The sequence below is a fragment of the Odocoileus virginianus genome, chromosome 25, assembly GCF_023699985.2.
Source record: "Odocoileus virginianus isolate 20LAN1187 ecotype Illinois chromosome 25, Ovbor_1.2, whole genome shotgun sequence".
In the NCBI taxonomy this organism is placed as follows: domain Eukaryota; kingdom Metazoa; phylum Chordata; class Mammalia; order Artiodactyla; family Cervidae; genus Odocoileus; species Odocoileus virginianus.
This window is the reverse complement of record NC_069698.1, coordinates 49,783,708-49,797,158: the sequence shown is the minus strand read 5'-3', so window position 1 is coordinate 49,797,158 and position 13,451 is coordinate 49,783,708. Positions and strand designations below refer to the sequence as shown.

The 13,451-nt window shown below is 39.0% G+C and overlaps 1 protein-coding gene across 10 annotated transcripts in view; it reads left to right on the top strand.

The window, feature by feature from the left end:
* Nucleotides 1-12,123, top strand: part of SYNJ1 (synaptojanin 1) — an 89,650-nt gene extending 77,527 nt beyond the window's left edge. For 6 of the 10 annotated variants that reach the window (XM_070455159.1, XM_070455162.1, XM_070455158.1 and 3 more), the window contains 3 exons: nt 1,586-1,694; nt 1,960-2,177; nt 9,184-12,123. In XM_070455159.1, the coding sequence (XP_070311260.1) occupies nt 1,586-1,694; nt 1,960-2,177; nt 9,184-9,984 (1,128 nt within the window). In that variant the 3' untranslated portion in view covers nt 9,985-12,123. Of the gene's footprint in view, nt 1-1,585; nt 1,695-1,959; nt 2,178-6,381; nt 6,406-9,183 lie in introns of all 10 variants that reach the window. The other 4 variants (XM_070455166.1, XM_070455165.1, XM_070455163.1 and 1 more) reach the window with 2 other exon arrangements.
* Nucleotides 12,124-13,451: the final 1,328 nt, after the last annotated feature.

Below are 13,451 nucleotides of genomic sequence, written 5' to 3'. Positions count from 1 at the left end.
CTACCACTTCCCACAAAGTACTTTGCTTACTGAATATTGTAAGAATAGGGAAGGAAAGTCAGGATTTTGTGCAATTACATTCGTAACTTTTGCTTATGCATGGAATCTAGAAAGATGGTACTGATGAACCTGCTTGCAGGGCAGCAGCGGAGACGCAGATAGAGAGAACAGACTTGCGGACACAGCGGGGGCAGGAGAGGGTGGGACTAACAGAGAGTAGTATGGAAGCGTATATGCTACCGTGTGTAACACAGACAGCAGGTGGGCATCGCGGAGCTCAGCCCTGTGCTGTGTGACAGCTTAGAAGCCTGGGGTGGGGTGGGAGATGGGAGCGGGGTTCAGGAGGGAGGGGACATGTGTGTGCCTGTGGGGGATTCAGGAGGGAGGGAACATATACCTCCATGTGACTGATTCATATTGATGTATGGCAGAGGCCAGCAAATACTGTAAAGCAATTAGCCTCCAATTTATAAAAAAATAAGAAAAAGGTACTGAGTGCTTAAAGCCTTCAGCAAACATGTGAAGATAGAAAAGGACGTTATTTCCCCAGTGTATCTTCCAGCGTATGTATTTCAGCACATTGAGTTAGCCATTCCAGAGTTTTTAACCTCTGTGTTTAATAAAGAAAAACAGCCTCAGTGTAGTTTTTGGTAAGCCTCTTAGTTCCACAGTGTATGTCCCGCTCCATCTCCTCATGACCTGTAACATCGTCCCACTAAGGCAGCATGATACAGGATAAAGAACACGGGCCTTGAGTTCGGCTCCTGGCTATATTTTCTAACTCTGTGGCTTTGGGACGGTTGTACACATTTCTTCATTTTCATTTAAGTTAGAGATGATGAAATAATACCTTACCCCCTAGGGCCATTTGGACATTGAAATGTAAATGCATACCCAAATGCTTGGTTAATATAGTGCCTGGCACATAGTAAACAGTGAAAAATAAAAAGATTTTTGAAGCTTAAGGAGCAAAACTGGGTCATTTGTGGAGACATGGATGGACCTAGAAAGTATCATACAGAGTGAAGTAAGACAGAGAGAAACAATATTGTGTATTACCCATATATGTGGAATGTAGATAAATACTATAGATGATCTTATTTGCATACAGGTAATAGAGACACAGACATAGAGAACAAATATGTGGATACCAAGAGGCAGGGGAGGAATTGGGAGATTTGGGTTGACACATATATGTGTGTGAATACACACACACACACACTCTATTGATAGTATGTATAAAGTAGATAATTGATGAGAAACTGCTGCTGTATGGCACAGAGTTCTGCTTACTGCACTGTGGTGACCTGAGGGGGTGAACCCAGAAGGGAGGGTATATGTGTGTGCGCCTGATTCATGTTGCTGAGCAGTAGAGACCAACACAACATTGTGAAGTAACTATGCACCAATAAAAGTTAATCTGTAATAAAAAAACCAAAACTTATGATTATATGGCAATAAATAGAGCCATTAGAATGACCAGAGGCTGAGGAAATGATACTAGATGCACAAACAATATTTTCACCAAATCTTATCCATTGCACATAAGGTAAATGTCTCAATGGTTTTCATTTCCCATCTTTAGATTATTCCACCCCGTGCTGGAGTCATCAGCGCCCCCCAGAGCCACGCACGGGCATCTGCTGGGAGACTGACTCCTGAAAGCCAAAGCAAACCCTCAGAAGTACAGAAAGGTAGACCTGTAGTCGAAACGACAGTGTATCCCTCCCTTCCACTTCTTTTCTTTTTTCTTTCTGCAGTCTCTCAATTTATACAACTTACTCAAATTGAGGTAGCCTTTCTCTCTATCTTTTTTTTTTTTCCTGTCTTTCTGTATGCCATAATAAAGGAGTCTACTGGGGGCTGGGAAAGGGACTGGAATCTCCTACCATTTCCCAAAAGGAAGGATAAACACAGTTTTCCAGAGAATGCCTAACATCTGGAAATGACTTTCTTTAGGGCCAGCTCTTCTTCCTGAACCCCTGAAGCCTCAGGCCGCCCTTCCTGTGCCGCCTTCTCTGCCGCCACCTCTTCAGAAGATGCAGGAGCCTCTCATCCCGGTGGCCGCACCTCTGACCCAGGCTGCCCTGCAGCCCAGCCTGGAAACGCCCCCACAGCCGCCCCCTCGGAGCAGGTCGTCCCACAGCTTGCCTTCTGAACCTCCTGCGCAGCCACAGGTAAGTCCTTCCAGCGGGGGAAAAAGATCGTGGGTGTGTGTGTGTGGGGGGGGTGTGTATGTGGTGGGGGTGTGAAAAAGATCGTGGGGTGGGGGTGTGTGTGTGTGCTTTTGCTTACTTTTTGTTTTATTTTTCCTTTTTTTTTTTTACTGAGACATATTTGATGCCCAGGGGGTGGGGGTGTGTGTGTGTGTGTGTGTGTATTTGTATGCGCGTGCTTTTGCTTACTTTTTGTTTTGTTTTTCCCTTTTTTTTTTTTTTACTGAGACATATTTGATGCCCTTGCTTTAGTCTTTGAACATACTTATTTTAATTATTAGCTTTAGAAAAAACACCTTACAGATTTGACTTTTTAAAAAATTTTGTCATTTGCTGGTAATAACATGTTTAGATATGACTTCAACCAATGAATGTCATTTGACACCTCAGATTCGTCACACGACAAACACACGTTTGGCTATTTCAGGGTTTGGGTTTTTTTGTTTGTTTGTCCAACCTGTTGTCTGAATCAAGGGTTCTCAGAGAGTGACCCTAGATTAGGGCTCTTTCCCTAAAGGCTGTTTTCCCTAAAACTTCCAAATGGCTCCCAGGCTGTTTTGCCTTGTTTAAAGCGTAGGTGATTTTTTTGGTTTTTCTGTGTATAATTTACTTTGGATACTTAATTAGAATGGACAGTAATAATTTAGTTTCTTTTTGTTCACAGCTATTAGATTAGTTTTGACCTTTACCTCCTGGACAGAAAGGCAGTCAGGTCAGTCCCTGGCCATTGGCAGTAAATTTCCAATAATCCTGTTTCTCCTGATGCTGCAGTTAGGTCTTTTCTGTGATGGAGCTGGCACTGGGCTTCCTTGGGGATCTCTAACAGTTTCAGATACTACTGGATCCATTTAGATGTTTCAGGCATGCAGCAGTAGGCTTATTCGCCAAAGTAAAAACCATGTTCTCATGAGTATCGCATAGAAAATAGTGCCATTGCCTTGGTGGGTGGAAATCACAGGGTCACAGGGACTTCTGTTATCCCAGAGTGATCTCACATTGGAAAGCCTTCTGGTGTGTATACACAAAGTTGTTTCAACACAAGGATATTCATGCAAGTTGAATTGTTTTACGTGGAGGCTGTTTTACTTAGTTTTTATTATATACATCTCAGTAAAATCATTAAAATAAGGTTTATCTTTAGTAAAAGTTTATCTTTAGTATAAGGCTTATCTTTATATTTGTGTTGTCTAGCCTCACATTGAATTTTATCAAAAAGTTTTAACTTGAAAATTCCATCAAGGTCAAAGAAGTGAAGTTTGAGTCTGCTTTTATTTTGGAATAGTCTAAAATACAGAACTGTTACACTGGTGATGTCCCTTAAGCATGTTTATAATAATAGTTTGCATTTATTTTTACAGGTATATGAGTATGTCCAGCTAGTTGGCAGAAGTTAGCAGTTTCTATGCTTCTTCATAGTGAAAAACAGATTATAAAGTAAATACGAATCTTGAAACAATATGAATATTGTTACCAATATTCTATAGACTATTGGTCCCATTTTTTAAAAAGCTACGACAGATATATAATTAAGAATAATATTCTCTTAAGCTAATTAACACCAAAAAGTATTCTGTAGTTGACAGTGCTGAGGATATATAGTAATTATATAGAAGTCCTTCAAACAATAAATGTCCATTATTTTCTCTGTGACAATCTACTTTTAGTGCATGATGATTTTTTTTCTTTTCATTTTCTTGTAAGGTGTAGCATTATATTTATTATTATTTAATTTATTTATTTATTTATTTTTAATGTAATTGGGGGGCAAGAAACTTTCAAAGAAGCCATCTTAGAGCTTTGTATTAGTACAGTTTTAGGACAGAAAGTGATCATGATTTTCACAGTAAAGTTGAACCCTAATTCCTAAAATTCTGTAAGATGTTTTCTGTATTGAAAGTAGGTGTGGTACTTTGAACAGCTTCAGAAAGAACACACTGTCAAGGAAGATTGTAGTTCTCAGCAGAAAGTCATCTTATGACACAAATAGTATAGGATGAATATTCCATGACTGCCATGTATCATTTTCTTAGGTCATTTTCCCATGTTTTGCTTTCTGATTTTCATTGGAATTGGTATGATGATTTGGTGACAAAGCACAGCAAGCCTGTGCTTTGTGTGTGTGTATTCTTGACTCTTATATTCTGGTCATTAAAACTGTGAAAGGTGTTTGTTTTAAGCCTTTTTTTTGCCTCAGTCATTGATATCAAATCTCTCTACACGTTATATACACAGACCCACTTTTCTGGGGTGTGGAGGTCTTGCTCATGTGTAGACTGCCTTTGTGAAAGATCACAAAGAGCTTAGTTTCCTCCTGGGAGCTTACAGTCAGAAAGAGAGGGAGGCATTTTACTTTTTGTGCCTTTTTAACTTTGAACCATAAAAATAATGCCTATTCAAAAAATAATAAACATCTAAAGTTTTAAAAATTCTTCTATAGTGGCTATAACTCGAAAAGGGTAAGTTAGTAAAATAACTCACATTTTAATATTTTGGTAGTAATATGAAATAGTCTTAGAATTTAACACTTAGTAATTTTTACACATCTTTATTACTTCTGCCAAAAATATACAAGGTATTTAAAACATAGAAACACACATGACCCAGCTTTACTTGTTATTACTATTTAAGTTCTTTGATTCTATAATTCTGAATAGAAAAGATTCTTCTAATTCAAATGATTATATGTTATATATCCTTTAGAAAATGTACAAATGCTCCACTTATCTGACTTTCAGTGTCTTAGTCATCTGATTAACAGCTGAAAACCAGAAGTCAGGAATCCAATGGGAAGTAAAGTAATAGCATCACAGCTATATTATTGAAGTTATAGCTGACAGTGAGAGAAGAGACCAAGTAGAAAATCTCAGGACTTCCCTGGCAGTCCAGTGGTTAAGACCCCGTGCATACTCTGCAGAGGGCACGGGTTTGATCCCTGGTCAGGGAACTAAGATCCTGCATGCTTCACAGCACAGCCAAAAAAGAAAAAAAATCTCAGCTTTCTGGATCAATTTAATACCACCCCCTTGCATCTTAGTATAAACCCATTCCCAGTTTTTATCCAAGTCTTCCAAAACTAATGTATCAGGATTATCAAGAAAGGTTAAATTGAGGAGTCTCATGTTTTGTAGTAACACATTTTATATAATATATAACAAATACATTATTTATAAAATAATTTATTTTAGCATGGTGTCTCTCTATACTGTCTAAGTGAGTTTTGGTATTTTAAAATAAGGTAAGCTTTAAATATTGGGGAAGATTTATTCAAACTTTCTTAAGAATACTGTAATTTTTTAAAGTACTGCTACTATATTATAGATTGTGATTTCATCTTTAGTATCACCCTTCAGAAAATTTGAGTGATAGAGTAATAGAACAAGCCTGGATCCTAACCATGTTAAAATAAATACTAGTTTTCACTTTTCCGCAAAGTGGTGCCATTTTGTACAATTTCTCTAATCATGATAAACCCATAGACTTGTCTTAAGGCTGTGTCCTAACCTTTTTGGGCTGCCGTAACAAAATACCATGAACTGGGTGACTCGGGCAGTAGAAATTTGTGTTCTCAAGTTCTGGAGGCTAGAAGCCTGAGATCAGGATGGCAGCATGGTTGGGTTTCTGCCAGGGCCTCTTCTCCTGTGTCCACATGGCCTTTCCTTGGTGCTTGCACAAGGGAAGAAAGAGCAAGCCCTCTGGTGTGTCTCCTCCAAAGGGTGCTAGTTCCATCAAGAGGGCCCACTCTCATGACCTCATCTAACCCCAGTCACCTCCCAGAGGCCACGTCTCCAAATACCATCATATAAAGGAGGTTGGGGTTCATTCAGCATACGAATCTGGGGGGGACACAAACATTTCATCCATGGCCTGCTGAAAATACTTCAGTGCTCCAATAATGTATTTGGAATATTATTTTTAGAATGACTACTTTGAACTAGTTAGTAACCAACCTCAGACAAAATTAAGTCCTGAGCCCTATTACAGCAGTACATTTTATTGTCTCTTGATCTTATACTGTGACGTGCAGATCTCACTGCTCTTGGATTTTGTACATAATATAAAACTGAAAGTGTTTTGAAGACTGAATTGTTAGGGTTGCTGGTTGGTCTCAGATTGTCCTCCTAACTCTTTCCCTTTTCCCTTGATGTCTGTGTTTCGTTTCTCAAAGCAGGAGCAACCATCAGGGTAACAGGTATCGGATTATTTCTCAATCTTATATGTGCTTCTCATCTGTCTTAGCACATTAGATGTATGAATCTTTTGCTTCATACATCTAAATTTTCACCCATTTTAAAAAACCACCTGTCCACATTAATAAATTCTGTTATCATACCATAGAACCTGCTTTTTTTCTTAGTATTTGGAATTCTTAGGAACCATTTTAGTTATTCTTGCTAATGCTTTCCCATTTATTTTGCTTTTTTTTACAAAAATTAACAAGACTAAAAAGTATAACTTGAAGAAGGTAAGCTTTAGATATATGAAAGTGTATTTGGCAAAACCAAATTGGTTCTTGGTTTTAACAGTGGCATAATTATGTAAGTACAAAATTCAGTTTTTTTCTTAGATTTCTTTTGGGAAATTAAAAAAAATAGTAGCATGATTTTTTTTGTTAAGGAAGAATTGATGATTTACAAAGATGAAATTAACATTATAGCAGGATTATTTAAGGGCCTTTCCAACACCCTTCTCTGTAAAAATACCATCATCATTAATGTCAAGTCATCATAAATACTGCTTAGATACATAGAAATTCATTCTAATGTAATGAATGATGATGTGGCTCTCATAATTTCAAATCGCTTTGGGCAAAATGATCATGTTTCTATTAAATTACCTTTAACTTATTTTGAAAGAAAAAATTGATATATGAAAATAAAGATATTTAAATGTACAACATTTATTTGGCAAAGGCCTATTATTCTAAGCTGTACAAAGCATAAACTTCCTACCTATAATGTCTGTGTCATGGACTCTTTGTCTACTATGGGAGAATTAGGGCCCAGACCCACTCAAGTACTTCTGTTTTGTCATATGAATCGTAAATAACCCAGTCATTATTGGTAATATATAGCTAATTGTAATTTTACAGTGTCTATAGTAAATTTGTCTCTTAAGTTCTGTAATACACTTAGAATACAGTTTAGAATCCATGACATGTCTGCTCTTTAATTTTGTACAAATTTATTGTCATATTAAGTTTGAAAAAAATTAAACTTGTTTACCTAAAGTATACTATAGATTAGTTGAATAAAATAGATCCTAGAGAGTGAGTCACCTAAGAAATTATCCACACCATTTCCTTCTGCAAATGAGCAGCCTTCCTTATTCCTTTTTTTTTTTTTTTTGCCACTCCATGTGGCTTGTGGGGTCTTTGTTCCCTGACCAGGGGTTGAACCCAGGCCCTGGCAGTGAAAGCACAGAGTCCTGACCACTGGATCGGACGGGAATTAGCCTTCCCTATTCTTAAGCACCAAGTTACTGTTCAATAAGATAAAATTACTTTTTATTGGAGTTTCCCAGGCGGCTCAGTGATGAAGAATCTGTCTGCTAAAGAAGAAGACACAGGTTTGATCCCTGAGTTGGGAAGATTCCCTGGAGAAGGGAATGGCAACCCACTCCAGTTTTCTTACCTGGTAAATCCCATGGACAGAGGAGCCTAGTGGGCTATAGTCTGTAGTCGTCTCGTGGGGTTGCAGAGTCAGATACGACTTAGCAACTAAAACAACAGCAAAACAATGTTTTGAGACTGCGGCTCTTTTTTTCAACATATCTTATGTTTAGTTACTTGCTGTAACAATGACTTAAATTCATTTTGGATCATGCTCCATTTTGTACGTTGCGTCTTTAACTGAATAAAATTCTCTCTCCTGTGGTTTTCTTAGCTTTAATTTGGCATAAATATCCAAGTTAGCCACCTAGTTTTAGTAATTATATATAGTGTTTTTTTGTTTTTGTTTTTTTAATTAAAATAGAGTTCCCAATAAGCTAGCTACTTTTCTCAAACAGCCAGGCTTCAGTTCTGTTTCCCTTAGGAAAGTAGCCTGTGCCCAGTACCGCAGCCGGGCTCCACTCCAGCCGGCTTCTCTGTGAACCGGGCACACGGGGCAGGCTTTTTCCTGACTGTGAAGTGAACCTGACCGCTCCTGCTGCAGTAGCCACTCACAGCCAGCTCTGCCACGCATAGCTTTATTTTGGTTGCAGAATTACTATCCCAGACAGAAACGGGATTTCCCCCCCCCACCCCATCCAGTGTTAAAGAATCATTGTGGTTAGTTATTAAAAACCTATCTATTTTGGAATATTTTTACAAGATGAGGAAGGTCAATTAAAATTTTTTCACATTATTCAGAATTTATTCTACAGAGGAGAGCTGACATTAAAAGGCAAAGAATGCTTTGAAAATTTTATTCTACAGTGGAAAAGGAAACGATGCATTGTCTTCAGCTTATGAATACAGATATACTAATAAAATTAATTTTTATCCATAAAGTTGAATTTCCATAGTAACATTAACTCAATGAAAATATATTTCAAAAAACATTGAAACCACATCATCATCACAGATGGGTGTTGGAAGCTTATTCATAGCGATTTAGCATAAACTTTGAATTGAATGTGAGTTTCTTAGTTCATTTGATAATCTGATATAACTGGGCATGAACCAAACTCATCTGCTAATTCAGTGCAGTTCTCCATTTTTACATATCAATACTTGCATGGATAAAATAAGCTGTATTTATAAAAGAACTTAATTAGCAGGGTTTTGTTTTTTTTTTTAAGAATATTTCATGGTACTTGTGTAACCTCCAGAGTAACAGACTACACAAAGCTCCTTTTTTTATTTTCTGAGTTTGTATACGTGACCCCTCAGAATGAAGAAGAATTGAGACAGAAAGCAGAGGGGGCACTCAAAGTAACTATTGCTTTTTGTTTGTTCTCATTATTCAGTGGGCTCTCTCTTTCCCAGGTGAAAACAAACGGAGTCTGCACCGTCAGACTGGACTCGCCAGTAAAGAGTGACCCATTTGAAGACTTGTCATTGACCCTGCTTGCTGTGTCAAAGGCTCAGCCATCTGTTCACACCCCAAGCCCAAGGGGGCTGACGCCGTTGCCTTCTGCAACCCCAAGTAACGCAAACACTCTGAGTTCTGTAAGCTGCATGCCGACAATGCCTCCAATTCCAGCCCGGAGTAAAGCCCAGGAAAACATGCGACGTTCCCCAAATCCATTCATCCCAAGCTCAAGCAGCACAAATCCTTTTACTGACAGGACTGCCGTTCCCGGAAACCCATTTCGAGCTGAGTCTCAAGAATCAGAGGCCACTTCATGGTTCTCCAAAGAAGAGCCTGTTGCTCAGAGTCCATTCTCTTCGCTGAGGCCTCTGGGTCAGAACAGTAGCAAGCCTTCATCCTCCCTGGATGGGTTTAAGGACAGTTTTGATCCGCAGGGCCCGCCTGTACTAACAGTCAGCAACCCCAAAGGATGGGTAACCTTCGAGGAGGAAGAGGACTTTGCTGTGACAGGGAAGTCAGGGTCCACTCGTCCAGATGTTTTCCTGGGTAAGCAGCCGAGCTCATCTCCTGGCTCCAAGGTGACGCTTGGTGATGACTGGGGTAGAAGTACCAATGTGTCTTTCTGTGTGTTGCCAGCAAGAAGACCACCCCCACCGCCTGTCCCTCTGCTCCCACCTGGCACCACCCCTCCCGCAGACCCTTTCACAGCCCTGGCCTCTAAGGTATCACCCACACTAGACTTGACGGAAAGATAAAGTCACACAGTAGAGAGCAGTTGTCCCTTTAGTTTTGGCAGGGTAGAGCCAAGAGATTTGGGCATTCGTTATTCATGATGTGCAATAAGTAATTGTTAAGTGCACTGATGTTGTCCTGAAATACCACTATTTAATGTGTACAGAGTTGGAATATGTGTATATCAGAAATAAGGAAAAATCTTTCTCATTATTAACTGGAATTTTGGTGTGTTTCTGTTTGGATAAATAAGAGAGTAGAAGCCATAAAAAGTGCTCGAAGCTACTTTAGAAAAGTCCTCATTCAGACATTCTTCATCAGTCTCCTTTAAAGCATCTCAAAAAGCCCAGACAACTTCTAGCTGACATTGCTGCCAGCCCTTTGCTACTTGTTAACAATTGGTGTTTATAAGTATTTACCAAAGAGCCGTCAAAGGTACACTGAAACAGAATTTAGAAAGACATTGCTTTAAAAAAAACAGTGTATACACACACAACACACAAATGTATACACTTACATACTGGTAAAATGCATCACTTAAATTCTAGGGTATAAGTCAGACCAAATTTTTACCTAAAAGTTGTAACAGAGTTCTCTTTTCCATATAATCAAATGGATGGCTGAAAATGAAATTTGGATATTTCCATTATCTTTCCAAAACTAGAGTAATCTCACAATGGAACCAGAATTTGCCCCCATTGCCACCCCTTCTGGACACCCATACCACACACCCCCTTGTCACTCTGCTCCCACACCTCTGCCTGCTTTTCTGGGGGAAGAGCTTCTTGCAGCCGGAAGTAGCATATTGTGTGGACCGACCCTCCTGCCCTTTCAAAAAAGCACGCTGCCCACAGATGTCAGGAAGGCACGTGCCACCAAGTTCAATGAGAAGTAAATGAGAGTTAAAGGTCCATGAAGGTGTCCGAGGCCCCATGGCCTTCCTCACTTCTCAAGCTGGTGAGCCAGGCAGCGCCCACCCTGGGGGGCGCTGAACTGGAATCTACCGTGTGTTCTCTCCCCCATCTGTGATGCTGCTTTAAGTTCTTAGAGGCTACACTTCAAATTAGCTGTGGATTTTGTCTCCTGCACTGCCAGTATGCAGCTGATCCTGCTTTTGGTTAATTTTATGAAGACGTTCATAATTTCTACAGAATGTAGTATTTTGGTATCATTGAGGAATCCTAATCAGAAAATTCCTGGAGCAATAGTTGTTTTGCTGTCAGTTTGAAATCACCTTTACCCATTATATTAGCATTCCTTTTATACAAACAGTTGTAAATGTCACCTGAATTCCATTGTCCACATTTAACCTTTAACACGTGCATTGGGGGAATATCAGAAAATGGAGTTAACGGCTAAGAATACATAAGATGTAGAAAAGCACAGCAAGCTGCGTCGCACTTAACCACATAAAGCAAATCTATTAGGAAAAAAGCACTTTTCTAAATGCTCAAATGTTATCAGAATACTATATTTATAAAAGTAATTCTCTCTCTATTAACAGCCAGGACTTGCTGTTAGAAATAACTCTCGTGAGTTTTATATTGCGCTTTTTGGGGGGTTCTAATCATTTCAGCAGTAGTATATTTTAAACAGCAGTATTACTATAAGCAGTGTGCTTCAAAATGTGAATTAACTTGTTGAAACTGTGGCTTTAACATCTGTGTGATTAGTGTATACGGTATTTGCTCTCCGTTAGGAAAATAACTCATTATAAACTTTAGTGCAACTGCAGTTCTGTGAGCAGTGTTTCCCATTGAATAGAAACTACTGTCTAAAATATACATATCAAGCAGCAGCTCAGCCTTTGTCAGGAAATTCTATTGATACTTGGCAAGTTGCTGAAAAAGGGCACAAAGTTATGACAGACAGTTAAAGGTATGCTGCAATAACTAGCCATTATTCTGCATATTATTAAAATATTGACCAGTTCTGTTAAAAGCAGAGCAGAAGCTAGACACTAAGGATCTCTGTGAATTCTTTGTTCTCTATAGTAGATTGCTGTTTATATGTAAGAATTTTATTGCTTATGTGGCACACAGTATTTATAACTATATACTTTATAGGAGTACAGTATTAAAGTCGGTGGCATATAATCACTGAACATATCCTGTGAAATGTGCTGTCATATGAAATAAATATACCTGTCTTTACCATCCTGACTGCTTTGCTCAAAAGGGAAGAATTTTTCTCAGCTATTTTCCTTTAACTTTAAATAGATGAGTTTGGCAATGTTTGAGGATTAATTCTTACTGTCAAATCAGGTTTTTTTTTTCAAATCAAGTATTTTAATTCAAGATGTTATTCTCATCCATTTTATTTCTCTGTGTGATTGTTGTTGTTCAGTCGCTCAGTCATGTCCAACTCTTGGTGACCCTATTCATTGCAGCATGCCAGGCTTCCCTGTCCTTCACCGTCCCCTAGAGCTTGCTCAAACTCATGTCTATTGAGTCAGTGATGCCATCCAACCATCTCATCCTCTGTCTCTATGTAATACTTCTGCTGAAAGTAGAAAGCTGTTCTCAAATTACTAATCATCATTAAGAAGTCATGTGCTTATTCTGTTAAGAGAGGCCCTCATTCAAAATCTTGCTGGCTTGAAAATAACATGGACACATGAATGATGACCTTCTGACCCACAGCAAGAGAAACAGCTGGGGGATGGTGGGGGCGGGTGAGGGGAGCAGAGGAGAAACAGGCTAATGAATAGCCAGACAAAAGAAGAGACCACCTTAAAGGTAAGAGACTGAGGCTGGTGTTCCTGTGAGTATTGCCTTTTTCAGATTGCTATTTAAAGCAATAACCTTGATTCTTAAATAATTCAATTATGTTCATTAATCTCTGATTAAGAAGTTACAGATAGAGAATAATAGGCTTTGTAAAAACTTTTTATTTTAAGGTAACTGTAGATTTGTATGGGCTTCTGTGGTAGCTCAGACAGTAAAGAACCCACTTGCCAATGCAGGAGATAACAGGTTTGATCCCTAGTTGGGAAGATCCCCTGGAGAAGGAAATGGCTACCTACTCCAGTATCCTTGCCTGGGAAATCCTCTGGACAGAGGGGCCTGGCGGGCCACAGTGCATGGGGTCACAAAGAGCCCCACACAGCATAGCAACTAAACAACAACATGCCATTGTAAGAAATAATACAGAAAGATTCCAGGTATCCTTTACCCAGTGGTAACATTTCGCAAAACGATAGTGCAATACCGCAGCCAGTACTTTAACACTGATAGGAAAGATGATCCCATCTCCCTGAAGATCCTGCATGTTGCCTTTTCCCCACTTCTCTCCCATCCCATCCTCTTCTCCTGTGTCCTTAACTTCTGGCAACCACTGATCTATTCTCCATAATAGATTGTTCTCCATATTCACTATAATCTTGCCACTTCAAGAATGTTACATAAGTGGAATCGTGTGTGTAACCTTTTGGGATTGACTTTTTTAACTCAGCACAGTTCTCTGGAGATTCATCTGGATTATGTGTAAA